Consider the following 25,634-nt stretch of genomic DNA (forward strand, 5'->3'; position numbering starts at 1 on the left):
TAAAGGTAAAGGTTTCCTCTGACATTAAGTCTAGTCATGTCTGACTCTGGGGTTGGTCCATTTCTAAGCTGAAGAGCTGGCATTGACCATAGACACCTCCAAGGTCATGTGGCCAGCATGACTGCATGGAGCGCTGTTACCTTCCCACAGAAGCAGAACCTATTGATCTACTTACATTTGCATGTTTTCAAACTGCCAGATTGGCAGGAGCTGTGGCTAACAGCGGGAGCTCACACTGCTCCCCAGATTCAAGCCTCTGACCTTTCCATCAGCAAGTTCAGCAGATCAGCGGTTTAATGTGCTGCACCACCAGGGGCTCCTGTTGTAACAGTAAATTAGTTTATTTATTGATTTAAATACATAGCCATCAAATTTACGGAAATGTCATAAAAATAGATAGAAAATATCCTAACCCTTTCCACAGAATTAATATCTGTCCTCCAGTCTACAAAGAGAAGGATGTTTGGAAATTGCTCACAAAATTGCTCCTATTCCAGGGAACGGAATATCAGGGTTCAAAGAAAAATGGTTTCTGTGCATAGCCATGAAATAACAACATAGCTAATAGTTTCAAGAGAGATCTTACAGATTGTGATAGGATGTATGGAGAGATCAATGCTAAGTAAAAGCTTTGTAGGTCAAAAAAGATGCCCGGAAAAGTGTAGTCAGTCACAGTGACAATTGGTCATGAAACTTGCCTCTGTTGATTTGTTAAAAAGGGAGGCACTGAGTAGCGAATGTCCTTTCATTCCTAGACCTTCAAGCTTACATTCCTGTCTATCTCAATTTGGAATAGTTAGATTTATCTGTTTTGTGATGGCTTTGCTCTAGGAAACTATTTAGAGGCATGTCTAAAGTAATCATATCTATGTCAGGTTGTTTCAGAGATTTCTAACTGGAACAAGAAAGCCTGCCTGCCTCTTGGCCTGTTCCAGTAAACTCAGTTTGGGTGTTGGCCTCTGTTTTTCTGTGATTCCCTCAAGTGATGCCATTAATTTGAAGACGTTTTAGACATCTAATTGTATCCTCCTCGTGTGATTTAACAGCCTGATGTTATTTACAAGAGCACTTCCAGGAAAAGATAATTTAGAAATCCTAGTTTTATCTGCTACTCTTTCAGCCTCATGTTTACCTTTTACATTTGTGGAATCCAAAAGAATCAGGGGTTGAGTTGCTGTGAGTTTTCCAGGCTATATGGCCATGTTCTGGAAGCATTCTCTCCTGACATTTCACCTGTATCTGTGGCAGGTGCTCTCAGAGTTTGTGAGGTCTGTTGGAAACTAGACAAGTGGGGTTTATATATCTGTGGAAGGTCCAGGGTGGGATAAAGAACTCTTTTCTGATTGAGGCAAGTGCAAAGGTTGCCATTGGCCAGTTTGATTAGCACTTAATAGCCTTGTAGCTTCAAGGTCTGTCTGCTTACTGCCTGGGGGAATCCTTTGTTGGGAGGTGTTAGTTGCACCATTCACATCTGCCTCAAACAGACAAGTGTTCTTTCTCCTACCCTGGACATTTCACAGATATATACCCCACTGGCCTCGTTTCCAAGAGACCTGTTGCACTCCAGGACAGGAATAACCCTCTGATTTTAAAACACCACGCGTTGAATAGGAAAACAGTCCTTTTATTGAAGATAAGTAAAAACAACAAAGTAAAGAAAAACACTTTAAAGGAATAGGCAAATCCAGTTAGGTAAAAAGATAAGCAAGAACAGATTAGTCCAAGGCCCTGAGTTGCCTATGGGCTGAGAGGGGCGGTATATAAATATAGCAAATAAATAAATAAAAAGGTAGAGTTCACCAATGCCCAAAAACAAAGTCCACAACTCTCTAACAAAATCCAAAGAACCAGAAAATGTTGATCCAAGGCATGAGCAGGTAATCACAAGAGACAAAACTCAAACCAGGAAACAAGAAATCTTTAAGCATGAATCTTCAAATCAAGGCTTCTCTAAGACAAGGACAAGAACTTAGCATGATTCTAAACAATGCTTCATCTTACTGTATTTTCCATGCTTGGAACTTTTAAGCACTCAGAAACTCGTTTCGCTTTCCTTGAGCGGTCCTTATCTTTTTCTGTTGAAGCCTGGCAGCACGCTGAAGGCATTGCTCGGCCTGTCTGATTTGACGAATTTCTGCCCACCTATCTATATGCTCATTAGTTTCTGCAGGTGCTGAGTTCTTTTCAAGCCCCAAATCCTGGGAACTCTCCAAATCCTGGGAACTCCCCAAATCCTGGGAACTCTGGGAGCAATTCAGGGAGTAAACCATCATCCATATGCCCTGTAGGAACATTCTCATGGGAAATTACACTTTCAACAGGTGTCTCTCTGTCATTCTCTGCATCAATATCACTGTCATCTTGAACCTCATTTACATCATTCCCCACATCCAAAGCACCCTGATCCTGAAACACAATCACAAACTCCAACAAGGCCTTACAACCTCTGCCATAAGATGCAGGCGAAATGTCAGGAGAGAATGCTTCTGGAACATGGCCATACACCCCGGAAAACTCACAGCAACCCAGTGATTCCAGCCATGAAAGCTTTTGACAATAGAATCAGGGGTTGTTTTCCGTTGTCATTATCCCTGGATAACTTAGTCATTAAAAGTCTGTCTCTTGGAAGTAGAACTGATTAGACAAAGAAGGCAGCTGTATTTGACTTTACCAACTTTGATTAGTGTAATTTATTCTGCACATTCTGGAGAATGCCAAGCAGAGTCTTCTAGAAACATTTGTCTCAGCAGGGACTAAGAATTACATGAAACAGATTGCAAACCCAAAACCATTCAGAAGCTGTGCTAACGATGTCTCCCGGCTCATATCCACACAAGGATGCCAGGTGTCTCTTCCCTTGTTCTTCACCATTTTTTTTTACCACTACCCCTTCCTCCAATCATTTCCCATTGCTGTTTGTGGCGAAAACAAACAACAAACAAGCCTGTCAATTGCTTTGCTTTTGCCTAGACGCCTGCATCTCCTGCCTGAGTCCTCCTGTCTCTCCCTACCCGATCCTGCTGTTTCTCTACCCGGAGATACTCTCCTTACCCCTTTCTGTTATGTGTTTTTCAGATCTCTGAACTGGAGGCGAAGCTGCAGACTTTGAAAAATTCCAACCCGACTTAAAAAGAGAGAGAGACAGAGAGAAAGAGAGCAGAAAAACATATAAAACCAACCAGAGCAATTAATTCTTCTTCTCTAACTACTACTATTATTTGCAAAGGATATATTTAGAATTTTTCTGCCACTCACCCACTCTAGAGTCTTCTCCCATCCTCTGCCTGATTTCCCTTATTTCTCCAATTGGGAAATAAGACCTAGTACAGTCAGAAGAACTACTGGCGGAAGGGTAGCCAATGGCCTTGCCTTCTGTTGAACGTGGGGGAGAGAGGAAAGCGGTGAAAGGTCAGGTGGGGTGCTGAAATACAGAGTGACTGCAGAGGCACAACCCAAGGGGGGCGAATCGTTGTCAGTTTCTGTGTCCAGTGTGCGTCTTGTGTCAACTGGATGGACAGACTGTGGGGAAGTGGAGGCTCCAGTCCCGTGTGTCCAACCTTATGTGTCTTCTGTCCCATCTGCCTGATGAGAACCTTGAACCAGCCAGGATGAATCAGGACTGAGATCTCTTGGCCTGCCACTCCTACACATGGTTTTCTCAGCCCTTCACGTCTGCGGGCGACAAACTGGAACACAGCAGGACTCTGCTGGCAAGAAGTGTGACCAGCTCATTCATGTTGCTTCCTAAATCTTTTGGGGTGGGTGGGGAATGGACAGACTTTGGACTTTGGAACTGGATGATCTTGCCTTTAAAATGTTCATGTGTTGGACAACTTGGAACCCGTTATTCTCTGTTTAGTGCGATGGTGGGAAATATGTCTGTGATTTTATTTTATTTTTTACAGAGGGGCCAGTAGGAGATTTTGCTGGCTTCCATCTCTGGGGACTCAAAAGAGGCATGACCTCCAGAAAGCCCAGGTGGCATCTGAAAAGACACAATGGCTGACTTTTTACATCAGGAAAAGAACATCTGCCTCGTTTTTCCTCCTCGTTGCATTTTATTAATGTTGTCCTGGAAAAATGGGGGGCTGGGGATAATACTCAGGAGGTTTACAAACAGGGCGGGAGTTGAATATTTAAACCTAAGAGTCATGAGTAAGCATGGCAAGGTGACTGTAGCCAGGAGTTGAAGCCAGAGCTTTGAGAAAACATGGAACTGAGTGGGGAACCCACTTTCTCCAGTGGCATCTCTCGACCTACTTGATCAAACCAGTGTCGCAGTTCTGTGCCAGCTGTCGTGCATTCGATAGAAGGAAATGTGCAAAGGTACCCCTTCTCCAAAGACTTGATCTGTGTCTGCTTGGCTCCTGTCAGCACGAGGGTGCAAATGTGGAGGTGGGGATCTAAAGCCAAGGGGCTGCAAAAGATAGAAACAGAATCAAAATGCATGATGAACCAATCTCTGGGGCATTGCTTGTAAGGGTTATTGCCTGGTGTTCCTTATTTTAGGTCATCACTTTCATTCCAGAACAAAACACTGAACCACTGTGGATATCCCATGTTTACATCACACCCACCTCTGCTTCATAAACTGCACACATACATTTAAGTTTTTATGTTTTGACCTGGCATTATTTAGAGGTATACTGTTCCTCTCTGATGCAACACCATGTTGTCAGAATTATCCTTGCAAGTGGATGCCCACCCAACATCTTGACCAGCATCTCTTTTTTCCCTTTTTCAAAAGTATGAGATAATATCAGTCCCAAAGGCACTTTAGCAGTGACTGGCAAATCTGATGGCATAGCCTTCATAGCCAGTAGTTTGAAGCAGTATTTAATATTGGCAATTATTTACAAAAGCTCTTAGTTTCGAAAATATCAGACAATTTCGGGTCCTCTTTCTTTCCAATCTTCTGAGAGCAATAGTCCAGGAATGTTGCTCCTCATCTACCATAACCATCATGGACCAAGGATTGATATGCCTGAAAATGCAATTATTCAGGCCTGAGCCAAAACATTATGCCACGGTAAACATAAAAAATATGAGAGAGAGCATGCATAAAGCTGCATTTCCATGGTATGGCTCTCCATCGTGTTTGAAATCTGCTGACCGCAAGGCATCAATTTCATGGACAGTGCTGCGACTGACAGCAACTTCTGTGTGCAGGGTGTAATGCTGGAATCAGGGTTTACAGAGCAAAATAGCTTATCCATGGAAAAGGGCAGGATGAAGCTTTCAAGAAGGCTGTATGGAGGCTCCTACTTTCTCCACGTGTGGTTTCTTTGTCTCTTTAACATGGTTGCCTTCTGAACCAGGCTTTTCTTTTTGATCATTGTACATTAATCAGCCTAGAATTTGATGAAAGGGTGGCAAGATAATTTTCTAAGCAGCTGGTGGGAATCGCTAATCCTTGATATTTTCTCAGAATTCTGTAAAATAGGTGCATATCACCAAGAAGGAAGTTCCTTTCTGAATCACCTGTAAGACATTTTGACAGTATTTTTGGCACTTCTATTAACTGTGAACCTAAAGCTCTTGTTGCGTATCTTCCAGGGAAAATGGAAGCAAATGTGTATATTGTAAAGTGATTGCTGGAAAAGTCACTTTTTCCCCTCAAAAGGAGCCAAAATAATGCTGTTTGAAAACCCTGTAAATTATTATTAGTAGCGTTAGTATTATTTAAAAGCAGTATTCTGTCAAGAATGAACCTACGTTTGGCTTTCATTTGTAAACTGGAATTTGTTGCGAGAGTGGAAATGCCTACCGCTTCCCCCCTTCTTCCATAGTTTCTACTTGAGTAAGAAAGGGGCTGTTTCCCTCAATTTAACTTTATATTCTTGTTCTTTATTTTTTGGGGTATATGATATCCCTTCATAATCATAGCATTTCTTGCTGTGATTCTGATACCTGCTTCAGGGCTTCTCAATGGATTGGGAGATACCGTAGAGTCTCACTTATCCAACATAAACGGGCCGACACAACGTTGGATAAGCTAAAATGTTGGATAATAAGGAGGGATTAAGGAAAAGCCTATTAAACATCAAATTACGTTATGATTTTACAAATTCAGCACCAAAATACCATGTTTTAAAACAAATTGACAGAAAAAGCCGTTCAGTACACGGAAACGTTATGTAATTACTGTATTTACGAATTTAGCACCAAAACATTGCAATGTATTGAAACAGCTGTGGATCTGGGCAGGAGGCAGACTGCATTGGATACAGAACTTTGGATGTGTGAAGGTTGGATAAGTGAGACTCTGCTGTATTTGAAAAGGTGGACCATCTTTCTCTCATTCTTCCATTCCTTTCCCTAAAACATTCAGACCAAAAATAAGGATATATAAATTCTCAAAGGGTAGATTCATACATAATTTTGTAACTTGGCATTCCTTGTTCGTTTCACCAGGTTCGCTGGATTAAGAGGCAATGAAAGCTGTCAAGCATTTTTCATACATGGCAATGATGTACAGGATGCAAACCTAAGACCGCAGGTCATACCTGTGTAACTATCTTTATGCTCCCAAGAGCAACTAAAGATGGAACAAATGGTAACTTGTTTTCAGGGCATGCTTATGAATGGAGTGCAGCTTCTGCTCCACATATCTGGTCATCCAGAATTAAAATGCTCAAGACCGTTTGGTCTAGAACTGGAAAACCTGTTTGCAGTTGTCAGATTGTATGCGCCATCACATATATATAGTACTTAGAAGCTCACGCTTCAGGAGGTAAGCACATCAATGCCCATAAATACATGCCTTGGATACAAATGACTGAACTCTTTGTGTTGGAAGAGTTTGCAAAAGGTCTCACCTGTATCCATGATGCGATCCAGAAGGTTGGGGCGTAAGTTTTTGGTTTGCTGTATTCATTTTCTAATGTGCTGTTATACCCACAGAATGCAGAAGTTCCTGGCTATTATCAGTAGCCAGAGATGCAGGAAAGGAGTGGATGACATTGTGGAAATCTCCTTTCCCCAAGGGTCAGAAAAAAGTCCATTAAAAAAAACACATTACCTTAACACAGACAACCACACATAGCATCCCAGGTTATAGCCAATGGAATAGCTTTGCACCGAAGCCGTGGTGCCAGAGACGTACAATGTACTGTAAACAGTAACTGTGTGCCAGGTCAGAATATTTTTTTTTTATGCAAAGGAAGATATGTTCTGCCGAAAAGTGTTTTAAAAGAAATCATCTTAAATTTTTAATTTGATCTCCTTTACACAGGTATAAAAGTGTATGTATATAATATATATATATCTATATGTATGTATGTACGTATTGTTCCTGGTTTTGTATTCCGATTGTCCTATCATCCGATCATATCAGATAAACTGCAGGTCTTTGTTTCCACCCTGTTCAGTTTTTCCAACATTGCTCTGTTCTCCTGAGCGGAAGGCACTTTGCATGGATATCCACTGTTGCCGCTGTTTGGGATATTCTTCACGGCAACCCTTACAGAAGGGCAGGGATGTTAATTTTGGATGGATGGCTAGGATGTAACCGGTTGGTGAGGATTCAAATATAAAAGTCCTCTTTTCATGGTGATGTGGACTGGTTATTATTATTATTATTATTATTATTATTATTGTTATTTTGAAAGGATACTTCAAGTCATCACCAACCATTAGATGAAACAATGGAAAGGAGAGATGTTTCTTGAATTGATTTGCTGTTCTAGAATTAATGTGTACAACTTTGTCACTGGTCCATAGTGTGTAAGGTAAAGTAATGCAAAATAACATCTTACCTTATGTATGGAATTTGAGGAGAAAGGTTCCAAATCTCTCACACCCCAGTTTTACATTAAGCCACTTTGTAGGAGACTCCAGTGGCACAGTGAGTTGAACCACTGATCTGCTAAACTTGTTGACTGAAAGGCCAGTGGTTCGAATCCGGGGAACAGGGTGAACTCCCACTGTTAGCCCCAGCTTCTTCCGACCTAGCAGCTCGAAAACATGCCAATATGAGTAGATCAATAGGTACCACTTCGGCGGGAAGGTAATGGAGCTCCATGCAGTTATGTTAGCCACATGACCTTGGAGGCATCAATGGACAATGCTGGCTCTTCAGCTTAGAAATTGAGATGATCACCATCCCGCAGAGTTGGACATGACTAGACTTAACATCAAGGTGAAACCTTTACCTTACCTTACTTTGTGCTAGTTTTATATTTTTTGGAACAAAGGCATTATCACAGCAGAAGTGGGTCAGTGTGGCAGGCGAAGAGGACTTTTTTTCTGCTCCTGAAGCCCTCTGATGGCTGCATTGACTGGCTATGTAAAAATAGATTTGGCAAAAAGTCGACTTCTGGTTTTGGAAAATGTATGTGTACCACTTTTCTCCCCATATTAATAAGTACAGTCAGCCCTGCAAGCTATGAAGAAGGAACATAGCTGCTGTATATGTTCCCAACATTTCACAGATGGAAACAAAGACCTGTCGGGCCAAGCGATATCAGATGGTGGTCAAGATGGCAAAAGGTATCAGGAAGAATATGCAAGCTAGGAGGGGCTGCAGCAGTTTGCATTTGCCTGAGCCTACTGAGAATGACAAGATTCTGCTGAATTCTCCGGCTCTTGCTTGAATTAACAGAATGCAAATGGCCTTTCATGGCCGGAATTTTCTGAGTTTTATGACCTGTATGGCCATGTTCCAGAAGCATTCTCTCCTGATGTTTTGCCCAGATCTGTGGCAGGCATCCTCAGAGGTTGAGGGGTCTGTTGGACCACTCTAATAACTATCATATCAGACTACACAGGGAAACCATTGAAATCCGCAATCATGTGGACAATTTCAACAGAAAGGAGGAAACCATGAAAATGAACAAAATCTGGCTACCAATTTTTTTTTTTTAAAAAAAAAACTAAAATCAGAACAGTAAATAAAGATCATGACTCATAAAGCAGGGGAATTCCAGACAAGAATTAATCAGGTCCAGCTAACACCTCCCAACAAAGGATTCCCCCAGGCAGCAAACTGGCAAGGCCTTTACAGGCCATTAAATCAAGGTGGCCAATTGCAAAATTCACACGTACCTCAAGCAGACAAAGAGCTCTTACTCCCACCCTAGACATTCTACAGATATAAACCCCACTTGCCTTGTTTCCAACAGACCCCTCAACCTCTGAGGATGCCTGCCGTAGAGGTAGGCAAAACATCAGGAGAATGCTTTTGGAACATGGCCATGCAGCCCGGAAAACTCACAGCAACCTGATATTGTCCATTCCAAATGGGAGAATTAATTCATACTGGGTTGTAGGTTTTTCGGGCTGTATGTCCATGTTCTAAAAGCATTCTCTCCTGACGTTTTGCCTGCATCTATGGCAGGTATCCTCAGAGGTTGTGAGGTCTTCTAGAAAATGGCCATACAGCCTGAAAAACCTACAACATCCCAGTGATTCCGGCCATGAAAGCTTTCGTCAATTCATACTGTTTTCCTGACAGAAAACAAAGTTGGTCTAGGAATCTGGAAAGCCAAGTGTCACGAAGTCATCCTTGGGAGCTCTATGTAACCACATGACCACACTTTGCTCACTCCTGTATCTACTGGGCAGATTCAAAAGCATGAAATGAAAAGGGGTGAATCCAACTAAAGCACCTTAAGAGGAAGCTAGCCTTTCGATAGAGTTCAATAACGCAATGCAAGGTTCCAATTACATTAAAAACACTTTTATTGTCAGCAACCAAGCAAAGATAAATGTAACGTCATACATGTAGAACGGAATATATTCAGCCCTGAATGCAACTAGAGAATATTGGTACACATCTGTTTCAACAAATAGTCTTTCATCAAGTTCATATGATTAATTCCAATTCCTAAGGGGAATGCTTTTCTGCTGAAATCCAGTTATATTGGGGTCAAACTACATGCTACATTGAACATGTCGCCTGCAGCTAAAGATAACCTTTTTTTGAAAGAACTGTAAGGTAAGTAAATGCCTGTGTCCCCGATCTGGACTGGAGCGTTCAGCATGGGTGGCTCTCATCTGCTTCAGGCTGAAAAAATCCCACATGGGGGCAAGGGGGGTTTAATAAAACTTGGCACCAAATTATAAATGTATAGGTCCCTGCCTCCCACTCTTTTCTTTATAATCAGGTTGGAGGCTCGATTCCGGGGATAATGTGGATGAGCTCCCTCTGTCAGCTCCAGCTTTCCATGCGAGAAGCCTCCGACAAGGATGGTAAAACATTAAAACATCAAGGCATCCCCTGGGCAATGTCTTTGCAGACAGCCAATTCTCTCACCCCAGAAGTGACTTGCAGTTTCTCAAGTTGCTTCTGGCACTATATATACATATATATACATTACACACATATATATATCACTATGTAGAAAGGGAAAGGTTTTGAAATATTTGAAGGCATACTAGCAGGAGAGAATTTCTAGGTCCTCCAGCATAACCAAAAGAAGTTGAATGTAGAGTTGCCTTGGGGAATCTCGAAACTCTTAGAACATATTAATCAAATAAGCCTATTAATAATAATAAAATCCATAAACATGAAACCCGCAAATGTGGAGGGCCAACTGTACAGATGGTTTATTTCTCTGCATGAGGAAGAAGATATCATTACTCTATATCAGTGGGTCCCAACCTTTTTTTGACCAGGGACCATTTTGACCAGGGACCACTCTCCAACATTATTACCAAAAGGATTATGAATCAGTTTTTGGTCAACTTTAGATTCGGTTTGGTTATTTGGGGCGCTGATTCAGAAAATTGCATTGGATAGACCACATCAGCTCTAGTTTCTGATACGGAACATAATTCATCCAGTAGTCACCATCTGCTCACCAACAGAAAAGCATATTTAATAAGCATCAGCACTATAAGAGGGTTTTGCAAGACCAGTCACTCTCGTTGCAGTGGTGTAGTAATGGTGAGGCCATGGACCATATTTTAATTCTTGTGGACCACTGGTTTTCTTCGGACCACAGGTTAAGAACCACTGCACTAAGTAGTTCCTAAAAGGAGGTTACGGAGGGCCTTGGTGTGGCGTAATGTAAAGATAAACCACGTGTAGTTCACATTTGATCAGCCCATGCACTGCCTCACCAAAGAAAGAAAATATGCCACGCAGGTGAACAATAAAGAACAAGTAGGTTACTCTTCATAGTTCAGAACAACATGTATACAATGTGATCAGTTGTATCAACTCACATAATGTTCTTTTATGAGAGATTTAAAATTGTCTTTCTTTGTCCATGTGGATAAACTCCTTCAGCAGTTTATGAAGCAAAGGCACACTTCAAACTCTCTCTCTGCTTCTCTCTCCTTCTCTGCAAGCATCTGCATAGCTCAAGCCTGAAAAATGTAACAGTATCCAAAAGTCCCAGACTCAGCCTGCTCCCTGGGCATAGCCCAACCAATCAGCTTCATGCATCTTATTTTGTAGTTAACACACACACACTCACTGATTCCTTACATGCTCCAACACTGCGCACATTCATAATGTGAAGGTGCATGTCAGTTAATTCTCACACAGAGATATATATGACAGTGGGCCCTTAGTATCTGCTGGGGTTTTGTTTTAGAACATCATTGAAAAAAATGAATATAGGATGCATTTAAGGAACAGCCCACATTGCAAGCCACACTTCCTTCTATAGCGAGTTCACTTTCATTGCTTGTTGCTGTGTGATTTCAGGTCATTTCCAAGTTATGACAACCTTAAGGTGCATCTATTTTAGTGTTTTCTTGGCAGAATTTGTTGGAGCCCAAGGTAATTCAATAGGTTTCCATAGACTATCACCTACAGAGACGTACACAGGCATATAATTAGGAACAGTGGTAAAAAGGTTTCCTTTAATGCTATATCACAACTTGGAATATAACAGCAAGGTGCAAATCAACATAATCCACCTCTAAGGCAATTTGCTCTCTGGTTAGTAGAAATGCTTCTCTGTAAACAAGAGATCAAATTTCCAGGAGCTGTCCATTCAGCACCTTGTATGCCTTTACCTTACTTCTCAACTTGATTTTTGAATTTCAGTGGCTCCAGAAAAGACAATAACTACCTGAATTCAATCCATCTTTGGAGGAGAAAAGGTCATTGAAGAGACAGGGAAAGTATTTGAAAGGATTCCTCTCTGTAAGGGCACTGGTAGAAAGAAATCCAACTCAACTGAAATGTGTTTTCTGAGAGTTCTACAGGTTGGTCAGCCAGCAAAAGTAATGGGCCTGAAAGTAAGTCAGTCCTGAATTCTTCCTAGAAGCTAAGATTACTAAACTGAAGCAGTTGTATTTTGAACATATCATGAGATGACAGGACTCCCTGGGGAAAAAAATAGCAATGTTCAGGAAAAGTGGACACAGTAAGAAAAGAGAAAGAAAGAACCACAGGTAAATGGATTAAATAAAGCAGTGTTTCTCAAAGTGTGCTCCTCCAAGTGTTTTGGACTTCAGCTCCCAGAAATCCCAGCCAGTTTGCCAGCTGTTAGGAATTGTGGGAGCTGAAGTCCAAAACACCTGGAGGAGCACACTTTGAGAAACACTTCAACAAGGAAAGATATAGCACAGTTTGTAAGATCTGAGAAGAGTAGTTGATGGCTAAGGCTCTTAGAAATCTCTCATTCATAAAGGCTGAAGTTGACTTTATCCCAAATTAAAACTGTGAGTGTATCTACGAGTTGTTGTACAGTGTACAGTGTTGTACAGTGGTTCTCAGCCTGTGGGTTCCCAGGTGTTTTGGCCTACAACTCCCAGAAATCCCAGCCAGTTTGCCAGCTGTTAGTATTTCTGGGAGTTGAAGACCAAAACACCTGGGGACTCACAGGTTGAGAAGCAGTATAAGAGTTTTTTTTTCAAAAAGTCACACTCTGTACTTAATAGGAAGTCAGTAGGAACTGATATTCTTGACCAATAGCACTATCAGATAAGAATAGCTTATTTGTTTATTTATTTATTTATTTACAGCATTTATATCCTGCCCTTCTCACCCCGAAGGAGACTCAGGGAGGATCACAGTACACATACACGGCAAACATTCAATGCCATTAAACAGACAGGACAGACAACAGATATAGGTATTATGTCAGCATTTTTTCCAACTTTGAAGTCCTGGAGGTTGTGCTCGATTCTGGCCACAAGGGGGTGCTGTTGCTCCATCCTCTATGATGAAGAGCCTTGATCACAGACTTCCTCCTTCCTTTGATGGCTGGCATTTTCTGATATTTCTTTTATGGCGCCATAAAATACGTACCTCCTCACTTCAGCGGTATCCAATTTCTGTACTCACAGTTCACAGCTGTTTTCTAACTGCTTAGATGGACAGTAAGCTGGGCTGAAGGTTGGGTGCTCACCCCAACCCAGGCTTTGAACTGCCAACGTTCTGATTGGTAAGACATATTGCTGCTGATGATTAACAAGCTGTGATAAAGCCCAGCCCTTGCTAAAGCTTGGCCCTAGGCTTAGGTCAGCCTTACTCAGTCTGACAATGTTTCCATCTATTAAGCCTTTTGACCATGTTAGATATGGATGATGGGGTTTCAGTTCCACCTTTCTCATGGTGGTCAATATATTTTATTTGCAAATCCAGCCTGAACCATCCCTAAAAGACAAAATGACTAAAACCAAAGCTATCATAAGTTGGCCATATCAGGTGAAGACAAGACTCACTGGAGATAGAAAGTAGTAGAAAAGGAGGAAGATTGCATTACAGATGGACAGACTCAAGCAAGGAAGTCACAGCCTTAAGGAAGGGTGCATGTGTTGTAGAAGCAATGCAGTTTGGCAGCACTTTCACTGCCAAATCTCCATGATATGGAATCATGAAAGTTGTTATTTTACAGGGTTTTTCACCTTCACCACTCAAGAGTGCTGGTGCCTCAGTGAACTACAACTCCCACAATTCCATAGCATTGAGACATGGCAATTAAAGTGATACAAAACTGTATGATTTCTACAGTGAGAAAGCACCATTATGTGGGGAGTGTGCATACCTCCCTTCCATACTTAGAATGCACATTGCTTGCTGTGCCTCAAACAGCAGAATATCTTGAGCCAACCGGATGAACAGTGAACTACCCCTGGATGCCAAAGTAAAGGTAGACTCATAGCACTATAGAGTTGGACGGGACCACAAGGGCCATCCAGTCAAACTGCCTTCTGCCAGGCAGGAACACACAATCAATCAAAGCCTCCAGGACAGATGGCCAACCCTCTTCTTATTAAAAACCTCCAGAGAAGGAGATTCCATTACACTGGGAGACAGGATATTTTACCATTCAGGAGAGTTTAAAGAGTGGGCTTGCATCGTGATGCAGGGTGGGCTCGGATTTAGATGTGGGGTGGTCTTGCATTGGGATGTGTGGTGGGCTTGCAATGAGATGTGAGATGGGCTTGCAATCAGATGTAGTGTGGGCTTGCATTGGGATGTGTGGTTGGCTTGCATTGGGGTGTCAGGTGGGCTTGTATTGGGGTGTCAGGTGGGCTTGTATTAGGATGTAGGGTGGGCATTGAGATGTAGTGTGGGCTTGCATTGAGATGTGCAGTGGGTTTGGATTGGGATGTAGTGCAGGTTTGCATTGGGATGTGAGGTGGGCTAGTATTGGGATGTAGTGCGGGCTTGGATTGGGATGTAGGGCGGGCTTGGATTGAGATGTGAAGTGGGCTTGTATTGGGATGTGAGGTGGGCTTGTATTGGGATGTAGGGTGGGCTTGCATTGAGATGAGAGGTAGGCTTGCATTGAGATGTAGGGCGGGCTTGTATTGAGATGTGTGGTGGGCTTGCATTGGGATGTAGTGTGGGCTTGCATTGGGGTGTCAGGTAGGCTTGTATTGGGATGTAGGGTGGGCTTGCATTGAGATGTGCAGTGGGCTTGCATTGGGATGTAGGGCAGGCTTGCATTGGGATGTGAGGTGGGCTGGTATTGGGATGTAGGGTGGGCTTGCATTGAGATGTGAGGTAGGCTTGCATTGAGATGTAGGGTGGGCTTGCATTGAGATGTGAGGTGGGCTAGCATTGGGATGTGCGGTGGGCTTGCATTGGGATGTGCGGTGGGCTTGCATTGGGATGTAGTGTGGGCTTGCATTGAGATGGGCAGTGGGCTTGCATTGAGATGGGCAGTGGGCTTGTATTGGGTTGTAGGATGGGCTTGCATTGAGATGTGAGGTGGGCTTGCATTGAGATGTGGGGTGGGCTAGCATTGGGATGTGCGGTGGGCTTGCATTGGGATGTGCGGTGGGCTTGCATTGGGATGTAGTGTGGGCTTGCATTGAGATGGGCAGTGGGCTTGCATTGAGATGTGCAGTGGGCTTGTATTGGGATGTAGGATGGGCTTGCATTGAGATGTAGGGTGGGCTTGAATTGAGATGTAAGGTGGGCTTGCATTGAGATGTAGTGTGGGCTTACATTGGGATGTGCAATGGGCTTGCATTGAGATGTGCAGTGGGCTTGTATTGGGATGTAGGATGGGCTTGCATTGAGATGTAGTGTGGGCTTGAATTGAGATGTAAGGTGGGCTTGCATTGAGATGTAGTGTGGGCTTACATTGGGATGTGCAGTGGGCTTGCATTGGGATGTGTGGTGAGCTTGCATTGAGATGTGTGGCGGGATTGCATTGGGATGTGAGGTGGGCTTGCATTGAGATATAGTGTGGGCTTGCATTGGGATGTAGTGTGGGCTTGCATTGAGATGTGAGGTGGGCTTGCATTGAGATGTGGGGTGGGCTTGCATTGAGATGTAGTGTCGACTTGCATTGAGATGTGAGGTGGGCTTACACTGGGATATTGGGTGGGCTTGCATTGAAATGTGAGATGGGCTTGCATTGAGATGTGCAGTGGGCTTGCATTGGGATGTAGGGTGTGCTTGCATTGAGATATAGTGTGGGCTTGCATTGAGATGTGAGGTGGGCTTGCATTGAGATGTGTGGCGGGATTGCATTGGGATGTGAGGTGGGCTTGCATTGAGATATAGGGTGGGCTTGCATTGAGATATAGTGTGGGCTTGCATTGGGATGTAGTGTGGGCTTGCATTGAGATGTGAGGTGGGCTTGCATTGAGATGTGGGGTGGGCTTGCATTGAGATGTAGTGTCGACTTGCCTTGAGATGGTAGGTGGGCTTGCATTGGGATATAGGGTGGGCTTGCATTGAAATGTGAGATGGGCCTGCATTGAGATGTAGGGTGTGCTTGCATTGAGATGCGAGAGTCCTTTCCCCTTCTGTGGCTGAGCCTTCCTCCTTGCCTCTCCCCTCCTTGCCTCTATCCCTGTATCCCTCCTCCTCCTCCTCCTCCTCCTCCTCCTCCTCTTGCAAGCTGTGCTGCTCCTTTCCCTTTCCGCTTTTCCCATCCCTGGGGCTCCTGGGGATTTTCGCAGAGCAAGCCAGCCAAGGCAGAGAGAGCATCTGGGAGGGGATTTCAGGAGATCAGCTCCGCGCGGCTTCCGGGCTCCAGGTTCCCCCCGCCCTTTGCTGACCCTCCTTCCTCCCACCAATCCTTGGGCTGACTCTTTCAGGGGTCGGGTTTTGGGGGGAGGGAAGGAGGGGGCAAAACATCTCCCCCGCAGAGCTGCCCATCTTCCCTCCTGGAGGCTGGGGCCCGGATTGGCGGTCCTGCCTCTTCCCTCCCGAAGGATGCTTTGATTTTTGGATGCAAAGACCCGAAGGACCAGAGAAGCAGCAGCAGCAAAGGGATCAGGAAAAGAGGCTCTTTTTGGGGAAGCCATGGGGGGAAAGGAAGATGGCCCTGAAAGGCAAGCACAGCAGGTCCTAGAAGAGAATTAGGAGGCTGCTCGAGGATGCCTCCTTGCATCAGGTAAGACTCTCTGATGGAGCAGCTTTCTCCTGTTTACAGTGCATGGGCTTCAGGGGCTAATCTGTACTTTGGGGAAGGGGGGGGGTCTTAGATATTACCCCCCTTTAACACAGGCACCAAGATCCATCGCTGGCACCTTCCTTTCCCAGTGCCAAACATTCCCCCAGATCTTGTGCTTTCTTTGCTTGGAAGATGAGCCATGACAGTGTGATTTCAGATTTCCTTCCCACACAGACCCACACACACACAATCCATTGATTTAATCCCCCTCTCTGACCCTTTTCGATCCCTCTGTCTCCCCTTTTCTTTCCATCTGTTCTCCCACCTGGAAGAAAAAGTCTACTTGCATGGGTCATCTCCAGATCTGGAGAGAGAGGAGATTTTGAATGATCGCCAATCATTCCCAAATAAATAATACATGGGTGTGCAGTATAGCAGAGCCAGCAAAGGTGGGGAGATGTATATGTTGCATCCCTGGGAGTGTCCACTGTCCATGGCTCTGCAGGTTTAAGTCTTTTTAAAATTCCAAATTCCCCATTTGCAGTTCTTATCCTTTTTTGGCTGGCTTGCTGTCCAGGCCTTTTGAGGTCTGTTTTCCCTGAAACATGAAGTATGTTTTTGAACAAGTTGCTTCCTTCTCTTTCTCGATCTCCATCAATGATTTCCCTTTTCCGTCTTTAGTCTACTGATCCAATTTTCATAATAATAAAAGACTTAATTGTGTTGTCAAAGGCTTTCATGGCCGGAATCACTGGGTTGCTGTGAGTTTTCAGGGCTGTATGGCCATCTTCCAGAAGCATTCTCTCCTGACGTTTTGCCCACATCTTTGGCAGACACCCACAGAGATTGTGAGGTCTGTTGGAAACTAGGCAAGTGAGGTTTATATATCTGTGGAATGTCCAGGATAGGAGAAAGAATTCTTGTCTGATTGTTTCCTGTCAGGGCCAGCTAACACCTCCCAACAAAGGATTCCCCCAGGCAGGAAGCAGCCAGGCTTTGAAGCTGCAAGGTTTTTTTGTCGTGTCAGGAGCGACTTGAGAAACTGCAAGTCACTTCTGGTGTGAGAGAATTGGCCGTCTGCAAGGACATTGCCCAGGGGACTCCCAGATGATTTGATGTTTTGATCATCCTTGTGGGAGGCTTCTCTCATGTCCCCGCATGAGGAGCTGAAGCTGATAGAGGGAGCTCATCCGCCTCCCCCTGGATTTGAACCTGCGACCTGTCAGTCTTCAGTCCTGCCGGCACAAGGGTTTAACCCACTGTGCCACCAGGGGCTTCAGCTGCAAGGCTATTGAATGCTAATCAAGTTGACCAATCGCAACATTCACACTTGCCTCAAACACACAAGGGTTCATTCTCCCACCCTGGACTTTGAAGCTGCAAGGCTATTCAATGCTAATCAAGTTGACCAATCGCAACATTCACACTTGCCTCAAATAGACAAGAGTTCTTTTTCCCACCCTGGATTTTGAAGTGCAGGGCTCTTCAATGCTAATCAAGGTGACCAGTTGCAACTTGCCTCAGAGAAGAGTTCTTTCTCCCACCCTGGACTTTGAAGCTGCAAGGCTATTTAATGCTAATCAAGGTGACCAATCGCAACATTCACACTTGCCGCAAATAGACAAGGGTTCATTCTGCCACCCTGGACTTTGAAGCTGTAGGGCTGTTCAATGCTAATCAAGGTGACCAATCGCAACATTCACACTTGCCTCAAATAGACAAGAGTTCTTTCTCCCACCCTGGACTTTGAAGCTGCAGGGCTGTTCAATGCTAATCAAAGTGACCAATTGCAACAGTCACACTTGCCTCCAACAGGCAAGTGTTCTTTCTCCCACCCTGGACTTTGAAGCTGCAAGGCTATTTAATGCTAATCAAGGTGACCAATCGCAACATTCACACTTGCCTCAAACAGACAAGAGTTTTTTCTCCCACCCTGGACATTCCACAGATATTAAACCTCACTTGCTTAGTTTACAACAAATCTCACAACCTCTGAGTATGCCTGCCATAGATGTGGGTGAAACATCAGGAGAGAATGCTTCTGGAACATGGCCATTCAGCCTGGAAAACTCACAGAAACCCAATAAGATTCTTGTTTACATAGATTTTATACCACTCCAAGCATGTTGAGTCAGCCATGAGACCCATTAAATTGAGTGGTGCTTTCTCTATGCTACATCAGACACAGATGTGCTTAAGATTGCGGTGTTATTTATTCAATTTCCTTTCCGAGCCACTTGTGATAGCTATTCCAGCGGTGTTTTTCAACCTTGGGGTTTCTTTCTCTCTCCTTTCGGCCCCAGTTCTATTGTTTCAGCACAAAATATATTGGGTTGTTGTGAGTTTTTTTTATTTTATTTTTATTTTATTTAAGTAAACATACATTTGCAAGTGTTTGTTGCATATAGTGCAATACTTTCTATCTATTAATGTTCTATAATCATTTATCTCATAATATATTTCTATTAAGGGGTCACAGTCTACTATCTAAATAATACATAGAAAGATATCATACATTCTTTCTTTATATCCACTTCTTCCTTGTCTACAGTCTTATAAGGGGTTGTTGTGAGTTTTTGAGCTGTATGGCCATGTTCCAGAAGCATTCTCTCATGACGTTTCACCTGCATGTATGGCAGGCATCCTAAAAGGTTACGAGGTCTGTTGGAAACTAGGAAAATGGGGTTTATATATTTGTGGATATATAACTGCTAGGACATTAAATTCTAATAATCAAGGTGGCCAATTGAAACATTCATACCTATCTCAAACAGACAAGAGTTCTTTCTTCCACAGTTGCTGTTAGTTTTCTGGGATGTATTACCATGTCCCAGAAGCATTCTCTCCTGATGTTTTGCCCACATTTATGGCAGGCATCCTCAAGCAGACAAAAGTTCTTTCTCCCAACATTCCACAGATATATAAACCCCACTTGTCTAGTTTCTAATAGACCTCACAACCTCTGAGGATGCTTACCATAAATGCAGGCGAAACGTCAGGAGGGAATGCTTCTGCAACATGGCCATACAGCCCGGAAAACTCATAACAACCCAATGATTGTGGCCATGAAAATCTTCGACAATACAAAAGATATTGGATGGCTAGTTGGGTTCTACATCTCTGGCCAGAATGAGTTCAGAGTTGAGAAAGCCATGGTGCAGTGACTACTGCTTTTGGTTTGCAAATGGGAAAACCCAGATTTAAACCCCTGTTCTTTGGTGGGATTCCCTTGGTGGCCTTCTCTCTCTTAGCTGAATCAGCCATACACCCTTGCTTTAGAGCTGTATGGCTGCTCTGAGTTAGTGGAAGGGTGGGGTAAAGAAATGCAACACACAGTTGGGTTTTTAGCTTGGACAGCAAACAGCTTGCTTTCCTTGTATCTTGGTGACTAGTTTATCATGATGTGTTCTAGAATGAGAGAGAGATGTCTTTAAAGTTAGTCTATTTTTCCTATTTTTTCTTGCCTTTGACTGAGTTGAAGATTTAGATCTCAAATACCCATTTCTCTTTCCATGCTATGTTTTGCTTCTCTTTTGACCAACCCTTTTCCAAATCTTCCCCATTATCTTTCTGTAAACAGACACACAAATACCATCAGTCTTCCTTTTCCTTCCTGCTTTTAATTTTTTGTACTTTTCCTTATTTCTTACTCTCTTTTAACATAGCCAGTTATGTATTCTTGCCTCGGAGGTTTAGCACAGCTGGTAAATCATCAGCAATTATAAGATCTATCAACCAAAAAGGTTGCAAGTTCGAAGCCCCGAGTTGGCGTGAGCTGCCAACTGTCAGCCTAGCTCATTGTTTACCTAAGCAGTTCAAAAACAGCTTTAGCTGTGATTAAAGAAATTAGGTACCGCTAAAAGCGGGAGAGGTGTTTTACGATGCCATAAAGAAAGATCAGAAAATGCTGGGTGACCAAAAGGAAGGAAGAAGTCCTGACGGCTCTTCGTCATAAAGGATAGAGCAACAGCACCCCCTGGACTCAAGCCTAACCTTCCATGGCACCTCCTTCTGTTCTGTCTGTCTGTGTATTGTCTATACAAAGCGGCAGTGAATGTTTGCCGTGTATGTGTACTGTGATCCGCTCTGAGTCCCATTCGGGGTGAGAAGGGTGGAATATAAAGTATTGTTGTTGTTGTTGTTGTTGTTGATTGAGTCTTCGTGCATGGCAGAATGGGGTTGGACTACATGGCACATTGAACTGGATTATATGGCAGTGTGGACTCAGATAACCCGGTTCAAAACAGATATTGTGAATTATCTTCCTTGAGTCGCCGAAAACTGCCTTGAGTCACCGACAGGTTGAGAAAGGCGGTATACAAATACAGTAAATAATAATAATAATAATAATAATAATAATAATAATTGATATTCTGGTTTATATGGCTGTGTAGAAGGCCCCTCTGTGCATCTATATCAAATGCTTGGGGAATGTTGAAAGCATGAAAGAAATAACAGAAAAAGATGATAAAAAAATCCCCACTTCTATACTACTAATATGACCACTGATCCAGCTGACAAGCGTAAGTGAGCTTCCATAGGCCAGTATTTCTCAACCTGGGGGTCGGGACCCCTGGAGGGGGGGGGTCACAAGGGGGTGTCAGAGGGGTCGCCAAAGACCATCAGAAAACACAGCATTTTCTGTTGGTCGTGGGGGTTCTGTGTGGGAAGTTAGGCCCAATCCTATCGTTGGTGGGTTCAGAATGCTCTTTGATTGTAGGTGTCATAAATCCCAGCAACTACAACTCCCAAATGTCATGGTCCATTTTTCCCAAACTCCACCAGTGTTCACATTTGGGCATATTGAGTATTTGTGCCAAGTTTGGTCCTGATCCATCACAGTTTGAGTCCACAGTGCTCTCTGGATGTAGGTGAACTACAACTCCAAAACTCAAGGTCAATGCCCAACAAACCCTTCCAGTATTTTCTGTTGGTCATGGGAGTTCTGTGTGCCAAGTTTGGTTCAATTGCATCTTTGGTGGAGTTCTGAATGCTCTTTGATTGTAGGTGAACTATAAATCAATAGCAACTACAACTCCCAGATGACAAAATCAATTCCTCCAACCCCACCAGTATTCAAATTTGGGCTTATTGGTATACTTCCCCAATCTTCCACAACTATCTAGGATTGGAAACTGACCTTTTAAAAAGGTTACACTGTATTGTCGAAGGCTTTCATGGTTGGAATCACTGGGTTGCTGTGAGTTTTACGAGTTGTAAAACAGCATTCTCTCCTGATATTTCGCCTGCATCTATGGCAGGCATCCTCAGAGGTTGGAGTTCTATTGGAAACTAGGCAAGTGGGGTTTATATATCTGTGGGGTGCCCAGGGTGGGAGAAAGAACTCTTGTGTCTAATTAGCCACCTTGATTAGCATTGAATGACCATGCAGCTTCAAGGTCTGGCTGCTTACTGCCTGGGGAGTCCTTTGTTGGGAGGTGATCAAAAAATCAAAAGAGTAAATAAAGGACAACACTGAAAAGCAGGGGAATTCCAGACAAGAAAGAATCAGGGCCAGCTAGTCACCTCCCAACAAAGAATTTCTCCAGGCAGTAAGCAGCCAGACCTTGAAGCTGCATGGCCATTAAATGCTAATCAAGGTGGCCAATTGCAACATTCACACTTGCCTCAAAAATACAAGAGTTCTTTCTGCCATCCTGGACATTCCTCAGAGATATAAACTCCACTTGCTTAGTTTCCAACAGACCTCACAACCTCTGAGAATGCCTACCATAGATGCATGTGAAACATCAGGAGAGAATGCTTCTGTAACATGGCCATACAGCCTGGAAAACTCACAGCAACCCAAAGGTTATATTGTTTAATATTTTTTTCAGGACTAATTTTTGGATATTGTATTTCCTTCAAGCAGAGGGAGAGGTTGTGTACCATTTCTGGCAGTCTTTCCCACTCCTCCAGGATCAGAAAACCAGTCTTTGGAGTCCCTTTAATTTCCTCCTCTTTCCTAAAGGAATCCCTAAATGTCCCTATGACGTACATTTAACAACATCCTTCTGGGGAAGCAACCATGATAGAACGGCAGTCTAGTCTCTTGATTTTCTGGGCTGAATCTGTAATAAAGATACAGACAGACCAGAGAAACAGAAAAAGCTGACATTTGGAGCAAATCAAGCAGTCTTTATTGGTGCAGGTATATCTTTGGGTATCTAAGGTTCATCTACACCAGTGGTTCTCAATCTGTGGGTCCCAGGTGTTTTGGCCTACAACTCCCAGAAATCCCAACCAATTTACCAGCTGTTAGTATTTCTGGGAGTTGAAGGTCAAAACATCTGGGAATCCACAGGTTGAGACCACTGATCTACACTGTAGAATGAATGCAGTTTGACACCACTTTAACTGCCCTGACTCAAGGCTGTGGAATTATAGGATTTGTAGTTTGGTGTCACACCAGCACTTTTTGGCAGAGGAGACTAAAGACCTTGTAAAACTACAACTCCCAGGATTCCAGTGAACCACAGCTGTCAAAGTATTGTCAAACTGCAATAATTCAACAATATAGTTGCACCCTATATTGACCTTGATATTAGCATTCAGACCCACTGGAGGCGCAATGGGTTAAACCCTTGTGCCGGCAGGACTGAAGACCGACAGGTTGGAGGTTCAAATCCGGGGTGAGCATGGATGAGTTCCTTCTGTCAGTTCCAGCTCCCCATGTGGGGATATGAGAAAAGCCTCCCACAAGGATGGTAAAACATCAAAACATCCGGGCGTCCTTTGGGCAATGTTCTTGCAGACGGCCAATTCTCTCACACCAGAAGCGACTTGCAGTTTCTCAACTCTCTCCAGACATGAGAAAAAAATCCAAGATGCTCAGTTAGAAAGATCCAACTGAGTTTGTTTCTGTTTAGATTTTTTAAATGACAAGATGGAAAGTATTTTGTAGACTTTCCCTTTTCACCTTTTCTCCAGACCATTCAAAAACAAATGGACAAGCAGATCTCTTTTTTATGGTGCTTTTGTTTACTCCTGACAGTATCTCTATTTCTGTATTTACTATTCTCCCCAAACCTATTTCTGTAGCCCCATTCATTCTTTCTCATCTAGACGTTGGGTCATCCTATTTTCCTGGCAGGTAGGCCTAAGCAGTAGTTAGCTGTCAACGAAGATGTATGGGGCTTTTCTTCCCCCTTCCTCTCTCTCTTTCTCTCCTTCTGCCAGACTCATTTGATCTCTGGCTTTTCCCATCAGCCTTAGGAAATGCACTTAGCTTTTGTGTCAAGCCAGGAGGTGGGGTTAGATGTGGAGGATTGCTTCCACCTCCTACACACACACACACACACACACACACACACACACGGACATGGGGATGTCGGAGTGGTGGACTAGGCAGGTCTCAGCTGGTCCCAAGGAGGATGCCCCTGCTGAGTGATGGATTATTTCAATGCAAGGATGGAATCGGAAAATACTTGCCATTCAGGGAGAGAAGCCACGAGAGCCATTAAGACTCCCAAATCTATTTTGCTCATACGTTTGCATGGCATTTGCCTTCCTTCTTCCTCCACACCCTTTCCATCAAACCAGCATCTGAAATTGGGCTGAAATACAGCATTTAGGATGCATAGAAGGAATAATGTTTTGTGTTATTTGGGCAGTTTAGCCCTTTAAAAACTTGCTGGTTTTCTCAATTTTTTAAAAAAAGAAGTATTTATGCTGCTCATTCTGTTTTGCTTTTAATGTATGAGTCAGGAGCTGCAAAACTTGTACCCACTTTATCATTTACCTGCATCTGACAGAATATGCCCTTTGTAGGCATTTTCTAGGACCTCCAGACAGTTCTATGTTATGCTAGCACCAGAAGTTGTCCATAGAGTCGTGCTGTTTCTATAGGCATTTTCTAGGTACTCCAGCATGAAGCTATGACAGTTATGAGTAAACCCAGGCCCAGAGGCCAGATCAGGCCTGCCTCTCTCACCATCCTATCCTTCCTTCTCTCTTTTCTTCCTCCTTCCTTCCTTCCCTCCCTCCTTCCCTTCCAACCTTTCATCCTTCCCTCTCTCTTTCTCCTTCCTTTCTTCCTTCCTTCCATCTTTCTCTTTTGTCTTTCCAACCTTCTCTCTTTCTTTCCTCCCCCATTCCCCCTCTCTTTCTCTTTCCTTCCTCCTTCCCTCCCTCTCTTCCTTGCTTACCTCCCTCTTTCTCCCTTCCACCTTCCTTCCCTTCTACCCTTTCATCCTTCCTTCCCTCTTTCCTCCCTCCTCCCCTCTCTCTTTCTCCTTCCTTTCTTCCATCTTTCTCTTTTGTCATTCCTCCCTCCTCTCTTTCCTCCCTCCTTCCCCCTCTCTTTCTCTTTCCTTCCTTCTCTTTTTCCTTCCTTCCTTCCCTCCCTCTTTCTCCCTTTCGCCTTCCTTCTTTTCCACCCTTTCGTCCTTCCTTCCTTTCTTCCCTCTTCCTACCCTCCTTTCCTCTTCCTTCCTCCCATGTTTCCCTTTTGTGTTTCCTACCTTCTCTCTTTCCTCCTTCTTCCTGCCTCTCTTTTTCTTTCCTTCCTTCCCCTTTCTTTTTCCTACCTTCGCTCTTTCCTTCCTTCTTCCTTCCCTCTCTTCCTTCCTTCCTTCCCTCCCTCTTTCTCCCTCCCGCCTTCCTTCCCTTCAACCCTTTCGTCCTTTCTCCCTTCCTTTTCCTCCCTCCATCCCTCTCTCGCCTTCCTTCCTTCAATCCTTCTCTTCCTCTATTTCTTCCTTCTCTTTTTCCTTCCTCCTTTCCTCTGGGAGATGTTTAGCTGGGAGAAGAGAAAGTAGAGAGGGAACATGAGGACCATGTTTCAAGATTTAAAAGGGTCTCCCATTGAGGAGGGGGAAAACTGACATTGTGCTGCTCTAGAGACCAGGGCACAAAGGAGCAATGGCTTCA

General features: G+C 43.6%; 1 protein-coding gene across 1 annotated transcript in view; it reads left to right on the forward strand.

Moving 5' to 3' along the window:
• Nucleotides 1-25,634, forward strand: part of PPP1R9B (protein phosphatase 1 regulatory subunit 9B) — a 166,191-nt gene that overhangs the window by 107,504 nt on the left and 33,053 nt on the right. Inside the window, exons 10-11 of the mRNA XM_067470542.1 lie at nucleotides 3,076-3,126; nucleotides 16,725-16,763. Of these exons, the coding sequence (XP_067326643.1) occupies nucleotides 3,076-3,126; nucleotides 16,725-16,763 (90 nt within the window). The remainder of the gene's footprint in view (nucleotides 1-3,075; nucleotides 3,127-16,724; nucleotides 16,764-25,634) is intronic.

The sequence above is a fragment of the Anolis sagrei genome, chromosome 6 (genome assembly GCF_037176765.1).
Source record: "Anolis sagrei isolate rAnoSag1 chromosome 6, rAnoSag1.mat, whole genome shotgun sequence".
Taxonomy (NCBI): Eukaryota; Metazoa; Chordata; class Lepidosauria; order Squamata; family Dactyloidae; genus Anolis; species Anolis sagrei.